This window comes from Phyllobates terribilis, unplaced genomic scaffold, assembly GCF_046119375.1.
Source record: "Phyllobates terribilis strain yellow unplaced genomic scaffold, ASM4611937v1 Scaffold_4__5_contigs__length_816908805, whole genome shotgun sequence".
Classification (NCBI taxonomy): Eukaryota; Metazoa; Chordata; class Amphibia; order Anura; family Dendrobatidae; genus Phyllobates; species Phyllobates terribilis.
Window position 1 is genome coordinate 109,231,591 of NW_027362764.1, and position 16,387 is coordinate 109,247,977.

The window sequence follows — 16,387 nt, forward strand, 5'->3', positions numbered from 1 at the left end:
TATGAGGGGCTGGCTGTGAGGACAATATGAGGGGCTGGATGTGGGGACACTATGTGGGGACATAGAGAAGCTTCATGTGGGCACATTATGAGGGGCTGGCCATGTGGACACCAAGGGGTTGGCTGTGGGGACATTGAAGGGCTGGAGGTCGGGACATTATGGGGGGCTGCCCGTGTGGACATTATGAGAGGCTGGCTGGGGGACATTGTGGGGCTGGCTGTGTGGACATTATGAGGGCTGGCAGTGTGGACATTATGAGGGGCTGGCTGGGGGACATTGTGGGGCTGGCTGTGTGGACATTATGAGAGCTGGCAGTGTGGACATTATGAGGGGCTGGCTGGAGGGACATTATGTGGGGCTGGCTGTGGTAAAAATATGGGGAAGCTGACTTTGTGGACACTGAGGGGCTGACTGTGGGGACCGTATAAAGGGCTGGATGTGGGATTATTGAGAAGCTGGATGTTGGGACAATATGAAGGGCTTGATGTGATAACATTGAGGGGCTGGATGTGGGGATATGGAGGGGCTGGATGCGGTGGCATTATGAGAGGCTGCCTGGGGAATAATGTGGGGCTGGCTGTGTGGACATTACAAGGGACTTGCTGTGAGGACATTACGAGGGGCTGGCTGTGGGGGACATTAAAAGGGGCTGGCTGTGGGGGACATTACCAGAGATAATTAAGGGTTTCACTACCTGAAACTAGTTGTTTTATCTACTACCATTGCATTTTAAATTCAAATTGGAGTATTTCAATTCACACCAATAAGGAAGAGTTTTTGGCTTTTTGTGGAGCTGGATTTTTCTTCCTATGCAATCATTCACATGCAAGGCACGGATGCTTCATCTGCTCTGGATCTTCAAATAGTGCATGCAGGTGAGCTGGACTCTATCTTTTCCCTTCCATTACAAGAGGGTCTGGCTGTGTGGACATTAGAAGAGCGGCTGACTGTGAGGACATTACAAGAGGGGCTATAGGGAACATCATATATGAGAGACTGTGGTGGACATTATACTGTATAGAGGGCTGTGGTGGATATCATACTATATATGATGGGCTGTGGTGGTGACAATACTATATAATGGGGGCTATGGTGGACTTCATACTGCATAGGGGGCTGTGGTGGACATCATAGTGTATATTGGGGGGCTATTGTGTATATACTGTATGGTCAGCTGTGATGTCCATCATACCATGTAGGGGGACAGTGTTAGGAGGGGGAAACAGTTTGGAGAGAACAACATGGTGGGCAGTTGTCACGCTGGGTATAGGGAGAACCCAGCGTATAACAATAGGTAAAGGGAAGGGTGCCCTACAAGTGGGTAAAGGGGGAGTGGAGACCCCTATACAGCTCAAACGACAAACCCTGACTTCCCTATGGACCCTAAATAGGTTGTGTACCTATCGCTGAGCAGGAAACCTAGCCCTAGCTGACCCTAAAGCTAGCCCCTAGATAGGGGAGATAGGGAGGGGGAGGGGTGAGCACTAGTTAGCCCCACTGCAAACTAAAGTACACACAAGGGAAACTAACAAGGGAATACACTTAGCTTAAAGATGACACCGGGGAAAACAAGGCAGCAACCAAGAAAGGAACTCCAAGAAAATTCTATCTGACTACTAGAATTCGAAGCCTGAATAGATAAGAACTCTCTATCACCAGCAGCTCTCTGAAGAAACTGAGTGTATTTAAGGATACAGCAAGGGTGTGGTAACTGGCAGCAGGAGGTGAGGATCATCGCTGGGTCCTAAAGGTATAATCCCCAAGGAAGGTGAGGATCACCATTGGGTCCTAGAGAGAGAGGGATCGTGAAAGGACCAGGAAGATGTTTGGAAAAACGCAGCGACCTTCTACAGCCAGACCCCGTATCATTATCTCTCAAACCTGACATACCCGTGACAGCAGTATGAGGACATAGAGTGAAGAGGGTACACAGAATGGATATGGAGAGGGGGCAGCATGAAATGTGGGCACAGTATGGAGAGAGGTTAGCCTGGCAGGGGACATTGTGAAGATATAGAGAGTATAATGCAAAACAGTGGAGAGGGGACAGCCATGGTATAATCCGTGGGTCATAAAGGTGGACAATGTGGCAGTTATAGCTGATAATGGCTGACAGTGTGGTGGTTATAGGTCATAAGGGCAGACAATGTGGTGGGTGTAGCTCATTAAGGCAGACAGTGTGAAGGTCATATACCAGAGGACACTTATTTAAGGCATACTATGGACAGATATTTTAAGCAGAGGGCATTTTATAACACTTTTATTTTTAAGGGCACCATATTGGGTTGCTGCAGAAGAGTGGAGAAGAGGGAAGTCTGTTGAGAAGATCTGTGGATGTGAAAAGTCATCATGGCATCTGGACAAAAAGAAAGAAACGTCTCAGAGAAGATGTCACCTATAAGGTACCTGGATGTAAATATTTACTTGTTGATACTGACTAAGTCTCATCATTACTGTGGTTCCTGTATAGTTTGTAGTCTGATGACAACTCCCAGCATCTCCTTACCATTGTTAAAGACATACTGGGAGTTGTAGGTTCATGAGACACAAATGTATATGGCCTCACTTAACATTACAACAGATTGCTGTACTAAGCTGGGTGATTTAGTCATGTACTGATGGTGGTTCTGGTGATGTATTCATGTACTGATGGTTGTTCTGCTGACGTATTCATGTACTGATGGTCGTTCTGCTGACGTATACATGTACTAATGATGGTACTGGTGTTGTAGTTATTTACTGATGGTGGTTCTTGTCATGTATTCATGTACTGATTATGGTTCTGATGATGCATTAATGTACTGATAGAGGTTCTAGTGACACAGTAATGTACTGATATACTGAATATGGCACCAGAACCAACATCAGTTTTGTTGCAAACGGTATTTGTCGCATGATGGACGTAAATACCATCACACGTATCCCTTTATCTATAATGGGGTCTGTTTAGTTTCCATTAAGACATCCGCCAAATGCTGCACACCTTAATTTAACCCAAACGGCCCCCATTATAGTTAAGCTTTATTAGTTTCCATGACTGTCCTTGGGTCTGACATTTAAAATAGAGGACGTCAAGGATGAATATCACTATTTGTTCCTCATATTGTGCAAACAATGTTCTATATCTAACTTTGAAATACCCCCCCTGTTGAGCCTCACCTGTAAAATACACCACTTTTTTTTTACTTTTGCTAGTATTTTTGGGAGAAAAATGTAACAATTCTAGTGGAAGTGGTCATCACAGCGGGGGGAGGAGGGCGTTAGGGGACCTGTTACCTTAGTCTCTGACCCATTCATTTACTTGGGGGCTGAGGGTTCATAGGGGGAGGGAGGGCACCATTGACTTCATCTGCCTAAAAAATACATTGTTCCGGCCCTGCACATACCTAATTGTCATTCTATACCACATTGTTTAGCTATAAACAGCCCCTCTTCTTCCTCCCTCACAACAGTCTATATTACATTTTCACAGAGAAACTTCTCTTTGCTTTTTAACTCTGGGTTTAAAGTTGACCTGTCAGCATTCCTGTTTTGGCTAAAAATTTGCTTTGCCTATGAAATAACAATTCTGGATTATCATTTCAAAGAACTCCACATTGTACCGATCTTCAGTTATTCCTACTAGAAATTTATGAATGAATTGGCACTGTGAACCCAATATTTTTTTTTTCTTATTTCAACTTTTTTGATTCTGGATAAATCTAAGTGAAAAAAAAACTTCCTAAGGCCTCTGTATGAAATTTGGGCACATGAAGAAATTCTATGGCCCAATAATAATAATAATAATAATAATAATAATTTACAGAGGTCATAATAATAATAATTATTAGAGTTGTTGTTATTATTATTATTAATAATAATAATCATCATCATTATTATTATATATGGCCCCTGTTAATGCCATATCATGGTGCCATGCAATTTGCTATAGGCTACTTTCCCACAATGAGCTTTTGTTGAGTTTTGATATTGCAGATGATATTACAGATTTTCTGCAGCATTTCTGCACCCATTAAGTAAAATAGATCACGTGCATTTTAAAAAAAAGTAGCGTAAAAAACTCACCAAAATCGCATTGTGGGAACATAGCCCTAATTTCTGTATATGAGCCCTGAATACATTTGAAACCCTTTGTGATAGAAAGGGAAAAAAAAAACCTAGGGAATAGTTCTGTTATATTTTCATTTCAGGAGCTCACACAATATACTGCCGTAACTTTGAATTCAGTTTTAATCTTCAATAGTTGCAAATTGGGCTTTCAGCGGAAATGTACCACAATATAAACATGGATTAAAAGTACAGTTACATTCAGAGCCGGTTTCTGCTCTAAGGTTTTGCTACTTAATAGGAGACCATCAAAGCTATTTTGTTTCTGATCCTGTTCCTGCCCACTCAGGCATTAAAATATGTAATGCATTAGAAAATGAAATCCCCCTACTGCCTGTAAGGATTTTTTTTCTCTGATACAGAAGCTTCTGTAATGCTTCAAGTTGAGTTACTAAGTGCAATGAGAGCTTTGAATCAACAGCTCTAGAGGAGTAGGGAAGGGAGTAGTTCTTACATGTGCTGCCTCAATTCACTTGGTCTGCAAAGGTGCTGGTGAAGCTTTTACTCCTGCCTCCCCAGGATCAGATCAATTTTCACTTCTAAAAAGACTTTTTACCTTGGCATTTGATCTTTATTCTTTACTACAAAGAAGAAACAATTACTGTTTCCCTATATCATATTCATTGAGATATACAGACTGGACCTCATGCTTTTGGATCTAATGTATTCCAATGACCACCCAGGAATCTTACTAACTTGAACTACTCTTAAAGATGAAGAAGACTATATCATCTGTGCTCCTTGCAACTTTTCCTCTTCTGCTTTTTGTGAGTATCTGCACTGTGTAAATCTGTCTCCTTAGAATGAGCTCTGCACACAAAGCTTCTTCTGCCTCATGCCTTTCCAAATATTTCCACATGTAGGACTTGATCTAGGTATCAGTTTACAATTTTATTGAAAAGATTCAATTAGCAGAGCCTTATAACTAAAGGGATATTGAGATTATAATAGTTTAATGCTTCTTAACCATATAATTGTATGATAAAAGCATTCACATTTCATTTTTCACAATACTTTTTTTACCTTATTTACTAATATTTTCTTGCAATGTTTAATTATTATCACGTATCAGATCTGTAAAGTATCACAGTAATTAAACTTCAGCCTTGAAATTGAAATACCCATTACTAATATATTGTATCACTATTATCATCATCAATATTTATATTATATTTACGATAACTTAATAGGTTTCCCTGGCTACCTATGATAAATCACAATGAGTTGTGCAACACTTTTTTGCTACATTGTTACATTGTGCCTCTGCTAATGTATTCTGCAGCTGTTTACCAATAATTAATCCATTCAAAAGTTTCCTTCAGTAAGTTTATGATTCATATATTTATTTTTGTAATGTAATTTTGGTGTCGTTTTATAGCCACAAGTGCAGATTATAAAGAAAAGGCAGATCCATTCCTTGCTTCTCTATTGTGTCCACTTTTGTGCTTGACTCCCAAAACTTGCAACAGCATCAAGAACTGCAACCAAACTGCACTCAGATGCAAAAGTTTTTCCTCCATTGATCTTTCCATATTTGTAATTATTTGAGTGATTAATAAAAGCTGCATAAATTCATAGAAAACAACAGATTTCTTTCTGCTGTTCTCACATAGTTTATTGCTTAATTGGAGAGGCATTATTTATAGAATTTGTAGGATAATTTTATAAGATTATTATAGGATTATTAACATTATCAATTTGTAAAAAGTATAATCCTGTAATGTTTGTGTGTATATAAGTGCATATTATCAGCTTGTAAAAAGTTATGCACATCCTGCAGTTTGTCATGGCCACATGCAGAGAGCAGAGGGCGCTATTGCACTTCATTGAATGCAGTATAGAGGTGATCTGGGTATTGTACTTTGCAATGTTTTGCTTTATCATTGTGTTAATTTTACTATAATTGTCACTTTGTTATTGCTGCAATATTCTGTAATCACCTTTCTGCTGTTTATAGTCCATGCAAGATAATCCCCCCCTCTCTCTCTCTACATTTGATTCCTTACAAATATTGCAGTTTCTGATGTGACAAATGTTACCTGGGAACATAAACAAGGTCATTTTATTATTTTTCATACTTTAGAAAAACTTTGTAAATAGATGTAATTGACTTCTACAATGCTGGCTCCTAGCGAACTGAGTGTTCTTCTCCGGAGCGTATTACTCATGTATAACCTCATGTCTATTATCTTGTTTTTACAGAGCCAGGCACTGAAATATACATTATGGCAGGTTTGCCAAACATAGAATAATTCCAATATGAAAACATTTATGTTTCAAATACATTAGAGTCAGCGTAAGTTCAGTGTGCCGCGTGCCGAGCTCCCTTTACCGTCAATATACAGCGCTAGGGAAGGTTTTCTTTTTTTTGGGGGGTAAGCTATTTACGCTCAGTAGATAGTGGATATTATTTAGGCTAGGTTTACATTTGCGTTGGAAAATCCATTAAGAGGTTTTGTCGCGAGAAGAAAAAAGCGTTAAAATGATAACATCCCGAATGTAAACTAAATAAACCCTATTATAGTGAAAGGGATCCACCTGGCGCCATTTGTATCTGTCATAGGACAAATGTGTTTTATTTTACAGGAATTCTGTTTTCCTGATTAAAGGGAATCTGTCACCAGGTTTTTGCGATCTCATCTGAGAGCAGCATGATGCAGAGGCTGAGACCCTGATTGCAGCGATGTATCACTTACTGGGCTGCTTGCTGTCATTTTCATAAAATCACTGTCCTATCTGCTGCAGATCTAGCAGTTCTGTGAATGCTTAGCTCTGTATAACCACGCCCACACTCCAGTGTACACAGAAAGCTGCCAATCAGTGGTGGAGGCGTGGCTGGACTACATGGCAGCAGGTTTACTAGTCTTCTAGTGATAATCTCCTGCTAATAAAACAGTGATTTTTATCAAAATTACAGCAATCAGCCTAGTAAGTGATACATTGCTTGTATCAGGGTCTCTGTTGCAATATTATGCTGCTCTCAGATTAGGTGGCAAAAATCTGATGACAGATTCCCTTTAATTATATTGGTATAGAATGTGAATGTTATTTTAGATTCATTTATAGGAATATTTAATAAAATGCTGTAAATTGAAATGACTGAAATTACATATTAATTTTATGAACAGAATAAAAGATTATAGTTGACCCATTAGCACATAAGGACGCACCAGTACATCCGTGCTGGGGTCTATATGTGTGGAGGGGGCTCAGGAGCTGAGCTAGATCTACACTGTGTTACATATCCAGTGTCTGTTTCTAAAAGCTCTGATTGCTGCTGATTAACTATTTAGATGCCACTGTCAATCTCTGATAGCAGTTGGTGCGCATGCGATTGCGGGAGGCTGATAGGTTACAATGGCAGCCAGGGTCATACTGAAGACCCACATGGCTGCCAGCACAGTGGCTCAGTGATTATCACTGCATCCTTGCAGTACTGGGGTCCTCGGTTCAAATCCAATCAAGGACAACATCTGCAAGAAGTTTTTATGTTCTCCCCGTGTTTGTGTGGGTTTCCTCCCACACTACAAAGACATACTGATAGTGAATGTAGATTGTGAGCCCCAATGGGGACAGTGATGATAATGTATGTAAAGTGCTGTGGAATTAATGGCGCTATATAAGTGAATACAATAAATAAATAAATCTTGGTACTCTTTAGAAGCGAACTTCATAGGAGACCATAATATACCCTATAGATTATAATACTGAGGTATTGCAGTGTATAGAATAGAACCCCTAAGGAGATAATAAGTCAAAAAAATAAAGTTTTTAAAAAATAAAACTATTTTATTCATCCCACTCCCCCGCCCCCATTATAAATAATAAAGTATATTTTTTATGCATTTGGTATTGCTATGTTTGTAAAAGTCCAATCTATCAAAATCTAAAATTAATTAACCTGTATGGTAAAGGCTTTAATGAGAGAAAAAATGTGAAACTCCAGAATTGTAGTTTTTATGGTCACCACATCCCTCTAAAAAATGCAATATAAAGCAATCAAATTGATATCAGTAAAATGCTCGTCATGCAGAATATAAGGCTTTATAAAGCTCCATTGACAGAAAAATAAAAACATTACGGGTGACGGAAAATGGTAGTACAAACCAATATTTTTAACCACTTAAAACTATGCAAGTTTGGTATCACCTTAATTGTACTAACCTGGAGAATAATGTTTCCAAGTTATTTTTTAACGTGAAATGAACATCGTAAAAACAAAACCTCAAACAATTTGGAAAAAAAAAGATAGATTTAGCTTCATAAAATTTAGCTTTTGAGACAGAACGCCGGAGAGGGCTTGAAACGCGTTAACTTTAGATAACACCATGGATTTATGCCATTAGCTAATAACTTTTGTCAACTAAATTTTTGGATTTTATGAAGCTGTAATTTATCTTTTTTTCTGGATTTTCTACGCGGGGCCACATGTTTTCCCTGCTTCAGCACTCAATGAGCCGTTTAGGTGAGCTGGTTTACTTTCCTTACTCCCTAAAAAAAATGGCAGAATTGTATTTTTTTCACAGTTTCATCTCATCTCACTTTTTCTACAGTTTCAGTACATTATATGGTTAAAACAAGCCCTGATACGGCTATGCGAGTAAAAAACTTATAGCTCTAGGAAGAAGGAGAGGAAAAAATTAAAGAACGAAAATGAAAAATCGCCCAATCTTTAAGGGGTTAAAGATCTTGACCATTTTTCAACATAATTGAGAAAAAGACAGCGCTAGAGCAGTAAGGGCTTTAATGGATACATTTTTTAAACCCTTAAGGACTGGGTGTTTTTTCATTTTCATTCTTATATTTTTGCTCTCCTTACAAGATCCATAATGTTTTTTTTTTTTTTCATTGACATAGCTGTATGAGGGCTTATATTCTGTGGAACACGTTGAAGTTTTGAAAGACATCTTTCATTTATCCATTTAATGTACTAAAAAAAATTTGGGGAAAAATCCAAGTGGGATGAAATTGTAAAAACAAAAATGCAATTCTGCCATCGTTTTTTAGGTTTTGCTTTTATAGCTTTAATTCAATGGGCTGGGCTTCATAGGAGGACTGAGATGGCCGTGACTGGGGCCTTCTACAGGACATCATCACACTGCAATCTCGTCTTAGGGGCCAATGGGAGCAGGTGCATGTACACATGGGCAATCTTTGCTGTCAGTGATTGACAGCAGCATTTTAATGGTTACACAGCAGTGACCAGAGCTCAGTTAAGTACCACAGCCAGTATTTGCTGTGTATGGTGCTGGCTGAAATCCTAAGCCCAATCTTTACATGTAGACCCTACATCGAGAAGGTGATAAAAGTTATTTCCATGCACAGGCATTGCATACATGTTCTATATATCTACTGATCTGCCATAGCATCAAAACCATTTACAGGGGAAGTGAATAACACTGATTGTCTTCCTCCAATCGCACTTGTAAAGGGAAGCACCAAATCTGGCGTCAAAAAATTTAAAAATAGGAGGATCTGAGGGACTTTAACAACTTTGATAAGGGCCAAATAGTGATATCTAGATGTCTGTGTCAGAGATTCTTGTCTCTTGTCTTGTGGAGTGTTTCCAATATGCAATGATTGTACCAAAAATGTTTCAATAACGGAGGACAACCAGTGAACAAGCAAAACAGGTTGATTGATGAAGAACTTCTTATGTCTTGTGGAGTCCATGTTTTGCTAGACCGGAGCTGTCTTGGCAGCACAAGGGCAACCTCATAATATTATGGCTGATTGGTGTCCATCGATTTCCTTTGGGCTATTGGTCCATATGTGCTGCTGCACAACTATAGGTCCCAGCTATGGCGTAGCTTCACCTTCTGGGCTCCAAATTAAACTTTGAAATAGTGTCCCTCCTTTACCATGCACCATTTATAATACTAGTCTCTTCCGACTGGGCAAAGTGACTTTTGGCCACCCTCAGACACCAGGCCACAGGTGCGGCTGCTATCTCTGCATACTCTGTAGTTATGTCCCTGGCTCCCACTATACCATGATACATAGGGAATGTTAATAGTTGTAATCAAGTCGCAAAATATCCAATTTTTTGCGACTTGCTGGTACTTTAGGGGTTGCAATAGTACCCTATTCACTTGTACTGCGCTGCAATGTAGCTGCTACACATAGTGATCTTTGATGGCGCAACCAAAGTCGCCATGTAGTACAGTTTTGTGGGTTGCCTGTTTATATAAAGCACATACAAAATTAAATATATCTTTATAAATACTAATCCAGAATTGTAATGTTTTATGGTTCAGTTCACGTCTTATCCAGGACAGTAATCAGAATTCTGTTTTCAAAGGGTTTAAATCAGGGATGTCAAACTCAAACACACAGAAGGCCAAAATGAAAAACTTGGACAAAGTCGCAGGCCAACCAGTATACAGAATAATGGGTCCCACATAGTCCTCCATACAATATAATCGACCCCACATAGTCCTCCATAAAGAATAATGGCCCATATAGTCCTCCATACAGAATAATGGGCCCCACATAGTCCTCCATACAGTATAATGGGCCCCATATAGTCCTCCATACAGAAAAATGGGTCCCACATAGTCCTCCATACACAAAAATGGCTCCACATAGTCCTCCAAACAGAATAATGGGCCCCACATAGTCCTCCATACAGAATAATGGGCCCCACATAGTCCTCCATACAGTATTATGGGCCCCACATAGTCCTCCATACAGTATAATGGGCGCCACATAGTCCTCCATACAGAATAATGGGCCCCACATAGTTCTCCATACAGAATAATGGGCCCCACATAGTCCTCCATACAGAATAATGGGCCCCACATAGTCCTCCATACAGAATAATGGGCCCCACATAGTCCTCCATACAGTATTTTGGGCCCCACATAGTCCTCCATACAGTATAATGGGCGCCACATAGTCCTCCATACAAAATAATGGGCCCCACATAGTCCTCCATACAGTATAATGGGCCCCACATAGTCCTCCATACAGTATTATGGGCCCCACATAGTCCTCCATACAGTATAATGGGCGCCACATAGTCCTCCATACAGAATAATGGGCCCCACATAGTCCTCCATACAATATAATGGGCACCACATAGTCCTCCATACAGAATAATGGGCCCCACATAGTCTTCCATACAGTATAATGGCCCCACATAGTCCTCCATACAGTATTATGGGCCGCACATAGTCCTCCATACAGTATAATGGGCGCCACATTGTCCTCCATACAGAATAATGGGCCCCACATAGTCCTCCATAGAATATAATGGGCACCACATAGTCCTCCATACAGAATAATGGGCCCCACATAGTCCTCCATACAGAATAATGGGCCCCACATAGTCCTCCATACAGAATAATGGGCCCCACATAGTCCTCCATACAGTATAATGGGCCCCACATAGTTCTCCATACAGTATTATGGGCCCCACATAGTCCTCCATACAGTATAATGGGCGCCACATAGTCCTCCATACAGAATAATGGGCCCACATAGTCCTCCATACAATATAATGGGCACCACATAGTCCTCCATACAGAATAATGGGCCCCACATAGTCTTCCATACAGTATAATGGCCCCACATAGTCCTCCATACAGTATTATGGGCCGCACATAGTCCTCCATACAGTATAATGGGCGCCACATAGTCCTCCATACAGAATAATGGGCCCCACATAGTCCTCCATAGAATATAATGGGCACCACATAGTCCTCCATACAGAATAATGGGCCCCACATAGTCCTCCATACAATATAATGGCCACCACATAGTCTTCCATAAAGAATAATGGGCCCCACATAGTCCTCCATACAGAATAATGGGCCCCACATAGTCTTCCATACAGTATAATGGGCCCCACATAGTCCTCCATACAGTATTATGGGCCCCACATAGTCCTCCATACAATATAATGGGCGCCACATAGTCCTCCATACAGAATAATGGGCCCACATAGTCCTCCATACAGAATAATGGGCCCCACATAGGGGTGGTGGTTCTGGAGTCGCGAGCCAAATAAAACTACCCTGCGGGCCAGATCTGGCCCACGGGCCAGAGTTTGACATGTATAGTTTGGATAGATAGATTTTTTTTTGGCAATGGGTTGCAACTGAAAAAAAAATAATGCCGGTCAACAAAAAACAGGGTAGCAGTGGCAACATCACAACTGCAGTGTGCATGACCACTGCAGCCAATCACTGGGCTCACTGGCTCGTGCCATCTACATCAGCAGAGAATAAAAACCAGTACAATACTGACACTTTTCCTAAATATGCTATTATGCAATAAATTACGCGATGGCAACTAAAATGATTTTAGCGTTCTTGTGTTCCTTGCACTAAATAAACCACAGCAAACAGATTTGTTATTTCATGGATAACTGCATATTCTACTATGTTTGTAAATAAAAACCAGACATTCACTCTGGGGAATGCACGGCCCCTCGAGCCTCCCGAGCAGCCCATTCCACTTTCTGACAGATAATCTTCTTTTAAATGTTATTTTTCTTTTTTCACTTAAACAATCAAGTTTAAGTTTAAGGGAATCTGTCGGCACGTTTTCACATATGGAAGTAGCGGTATGGCTGTGTAGATGCTTGTCCACCAATCAAAATGATTGCTTTTTTGCAAAGATCAGATGTGCCAGTCATGAGAAATCTAGTGCATAAGTCATATGCAAATAAGGCTGAAAGTGCATTGGAGGAGTGCCAATCTGCTCAAAGAAAAAAACAGCTCAAGTGCAGTGACACACCCCTAGAGCACTACCAGCCTGATTTGCATGTGCTTCACTGCTAGATTTCTCCTGTCTGGCACATCATATCTCTGCAAAAAATGTATAATTTTTTATTAGGGGACAAGCAGCTATACAGCTATACCATCAATTCCATATGTATAAACGTGCTGACAGGTTCCCTTTAAATGAGCAGAAGCTGAACATTTGAAAAAGCTGCAATATGGGCTCCATACTGTAGGTCTTATGTATTAAAACTATCTCTAAGAAATAGTTCCAGCGTTGCACAAAAAGCAACCAAACTCTATGACCCTGATTCATCACTGCCTTTATGCCTTTTTTCGTCTAGTTTCCTGTTTTGCACCTTTTTTTTTGTTTGCACACAATTCATTATTCTATTTGTGCCTTTTTTATATTAATTTTATATGTGTTCACCTCATTTTTTATTTTTTCTACTTTGCCGGCCAAGTTTAGCAAAAATAAAAAAAAAGTGATACGTGACTGGGAAAAAGCCCATTTTTTACTTTGTGCCAAATTCAGAACCACATGCGCCATGTTGATTATGGCAGTGATCAGGGCCGGCTCCAGGTTTTTGTGGGCCCTGGGCGAAAGAGTCTCAGTGGGCCCCTTTAACATATACAATTCATGATGCAAAGATACCGCAGAGAAACATATATATAGTACAAGGCCAAAGATTTCACTTCTTACATTACATGACCGATATCTATTGTAAATTCCACAACAGCTCAGAAACTGGCGAATCGCTCCATACAAAATACTGGCCCCCATAAAATGCTCCATACAGCATAGTGGCCCCCTTATAATGCTCCATACAGGATACTGGCCCCCATATAACGCCCCATGCAGGCTGTGCCCCCACATAATGCTCCATGCAGGCTGTTCCCCGCACATAATGCCTCATGCAGGCTGTTCCCCCCTTATAATGTCCTATGCATTATGTCACCCCCCCTTATAATACCCCATGCAGGATGTCACCCCATCTTATAATTCCCCATGCAGGATGTCAACCCACCTTATAATGCCCCATGCAGGATGTCACTCCCCCCTTTTAATGCCCCATGCAGGATGTCACTCCCCCCCTTTTAATGCCCCATGCAGGATGTCACTTCCCCCCCCTTTTAATGCCCCATGCAGGATGTCAGTCCCCCTTTTAATGACCCATGCAGGATGTCACTTCCCCCCTTTTAATGCCCCTTGCAGGATGTCACCCCTTCTTATAATGCCCCATGCAGGATGTCCCCCCACCTCCTTATAATGCCCCATGCAGGATGTCACCCCTTTTATAATGCCCCATGCATTATGTTACCCCCCTATAATGCCCCATGCAGAATGTCACCCCCCTTATAATGCCCCATGCAGGATGTCACCCCACCTTGTAATGCCCCATGCAGGATGTCACTTCCCCCCCTTTAATGCCTAATGCAGGATGTCACTTCCCCCTTTTAATGCTCCATGCAGGATGTCACCCCCCCCATATAATGCCCCATGCAGGATGTCACTCCTCCCCTTAATACCCCATGCAGGATGTCACCCCCCCTTTTAATGCCCCATGCAGGATGTCACTCCCCCCCCTTTAAATGCCCCATGCAGGATGTCACCCCCCTCCCTTATAATGCCCCATGCAGGATGTCACTCCCCCCTCCCTTATAATGCCCCATGCATGATGTCATTCCTCCCCGCAATATAATGCCCCATGCCTCTATACAATAAAAAAAATCAAATACTCACCTCAGCCAGAGGTGCTGCTCAGCCAGACAGAATACAGTAGTATTCAAAATAATAGCAGTGTGTTCAAAAACATGAGATAAGCACAAAATCTTTATACTAGTTTTTATTTCCATGCATTGGGAACATTGCACACTGTTTTCTAATTCAAAACATGAAGACAAATGTATAGAATTTTTAACTACTTTACAGAAAATAACAAAAAATTAACATTGGGCTGTTCTAAAAAATAGCAGTGTCTGCATTTGTCTTTACAAACTCACAATATGTACTCTCTTTTTTTGAGGATTTAGCATTTCTGTGAATCACTAACCTGTGTATACCCACAGTTTTTTAGAACTGCTTCACATCTATGTTGCATAGAGTCAACCAACTTCTGCCACCTGTCAACTGTTAATCCAGCCCAGGATGCTTTTACTACATCCCACAAATTTTTGGCATTTGTTGGCTTTGCCTTAGAAACGACATTTTTGATGTCACCCCACAAGTGTTCTATCGGATTAAGGTCCGGTGATTGGGCTGGCCACTCCATAACCTCAATTTTGTTGGACTGGAACCAAGATTTTGCTCGTTTACTGGTGTGTTTAGGGTCGGTGTCTTGTTGAAACACCCATTTCAAGGACATATTCTCTTCAGCATAAGGCAACATGACCTTGTCAAGTATTTTAATATATGCAAACTGGTCCATGATCCCTGGTATGCGGTAAATAGGACCGGCACCAAAGTAAGAGAAACATGCCCATATCATGATGCTTGCAGAGTTTGGAGGTCGTCTGACAAATTGTCTGCGGCCCTTGTACCCAAAAAGAACAATTTTACTTTCATCAGTCCACAAAATGTTTCTCCATTTCTCTTTAGGCCAGTTGATGTGTTCTTGGGCAAATTGTATCTGCTTCAGTAATGTCTTTTTTTTAACAGCGGGACTTTGCAGGGACTTGTTAAGACATTGGCTTCACACAGGCGTCTTCTAACTGTCACAGTACTCACAGGTAACTTGAGACTGTCTTTGATCATCCTGGAGCTGATTATTGGCTGAGCCTTTGCCATTCTGGCTATTCTTCGATACATTCGAATGGTAGTCTTCCGTTTTCTTCCACGTCTCTCTGGTTTTGCTTTACATTTTAAAGTATTGGAGATCATTTTAGCTGAACAGCCTATCATTGTCTGCACTTCTTTATAAGTTTTACCCTCTCCAATCAACTTTTTAATCAAAGTACTCTGTTCTTCTGAACAATGTCTCAAACGACCCATATTTCTCAGGCTTTCAAGGAGAAATGCGTGTGCAAAATGTGCTGGCTTCACCCTTAAATAAGGGCCACCTGATTCACACCTGTTTCTTCACAGAATGATTGACCTCACTAATTGAACTCCACACTTATATTATTTTGAACTTTTCAATTAATTATTCAAATGCACAGACTCAAAAACCTGCAGATCATGAATGCTGAGTCTGTTGGTTTTCTTAGAATCTACTGCACCAACTGGTAAATTGTTTGACATGTGCTAATCTAATTTATACCAAACACAGTGATTAATCTAGTTAGTCATATTGGACTGCTATTATTTTGAGCACTACTGTAGGTGTGTGTATTGTTCAACAGCTCAACAGTGAAAAGCTCCCTGCTGTGGCCATTGGGGCAATACCACACCCTACTTAAACTCTCAGCCATTTTGAGTTGTCAGTTAATGTGTATAGCTTACTCCCTGTACTGTGGTGCTATTCATCTGTTTCTCATTTTGTTCTTGACAAGCTTTGTGATCTTAACTATGTCTGTCTCCCTGAAACCCAATGATCTGACCTTGTTTTGTCTGT

At 40.7% G+C, this 16,387-nt stretch overlaps 1 protein-coding gene across 1 annotated transcript in view; it reads left to right on the forward strand.

Moving 5' to 3' along the window:
- Positions 1–4,329: 4,329 nt before the first annotated feature.
- VIPR2 (vasoactive intestinal peptide receptor 2) overlaps positions 4,330–16,387 on the forward strand; it is a 216,299-nt gene continuing 204,241 nt past the window's right edge. The window contains exon 1 of the mRNA XM_073677673.1: positions 4,330–4,874. Within this exon, the coding sequence (XP_073533774.1) occupies positions 4,821–4,874 (54 nt within the window). The 5' untranslated portion in view covers positions 4,330–4,820. The remainder of the gene's footprint in view (positions 4,875–16,387) is intronic.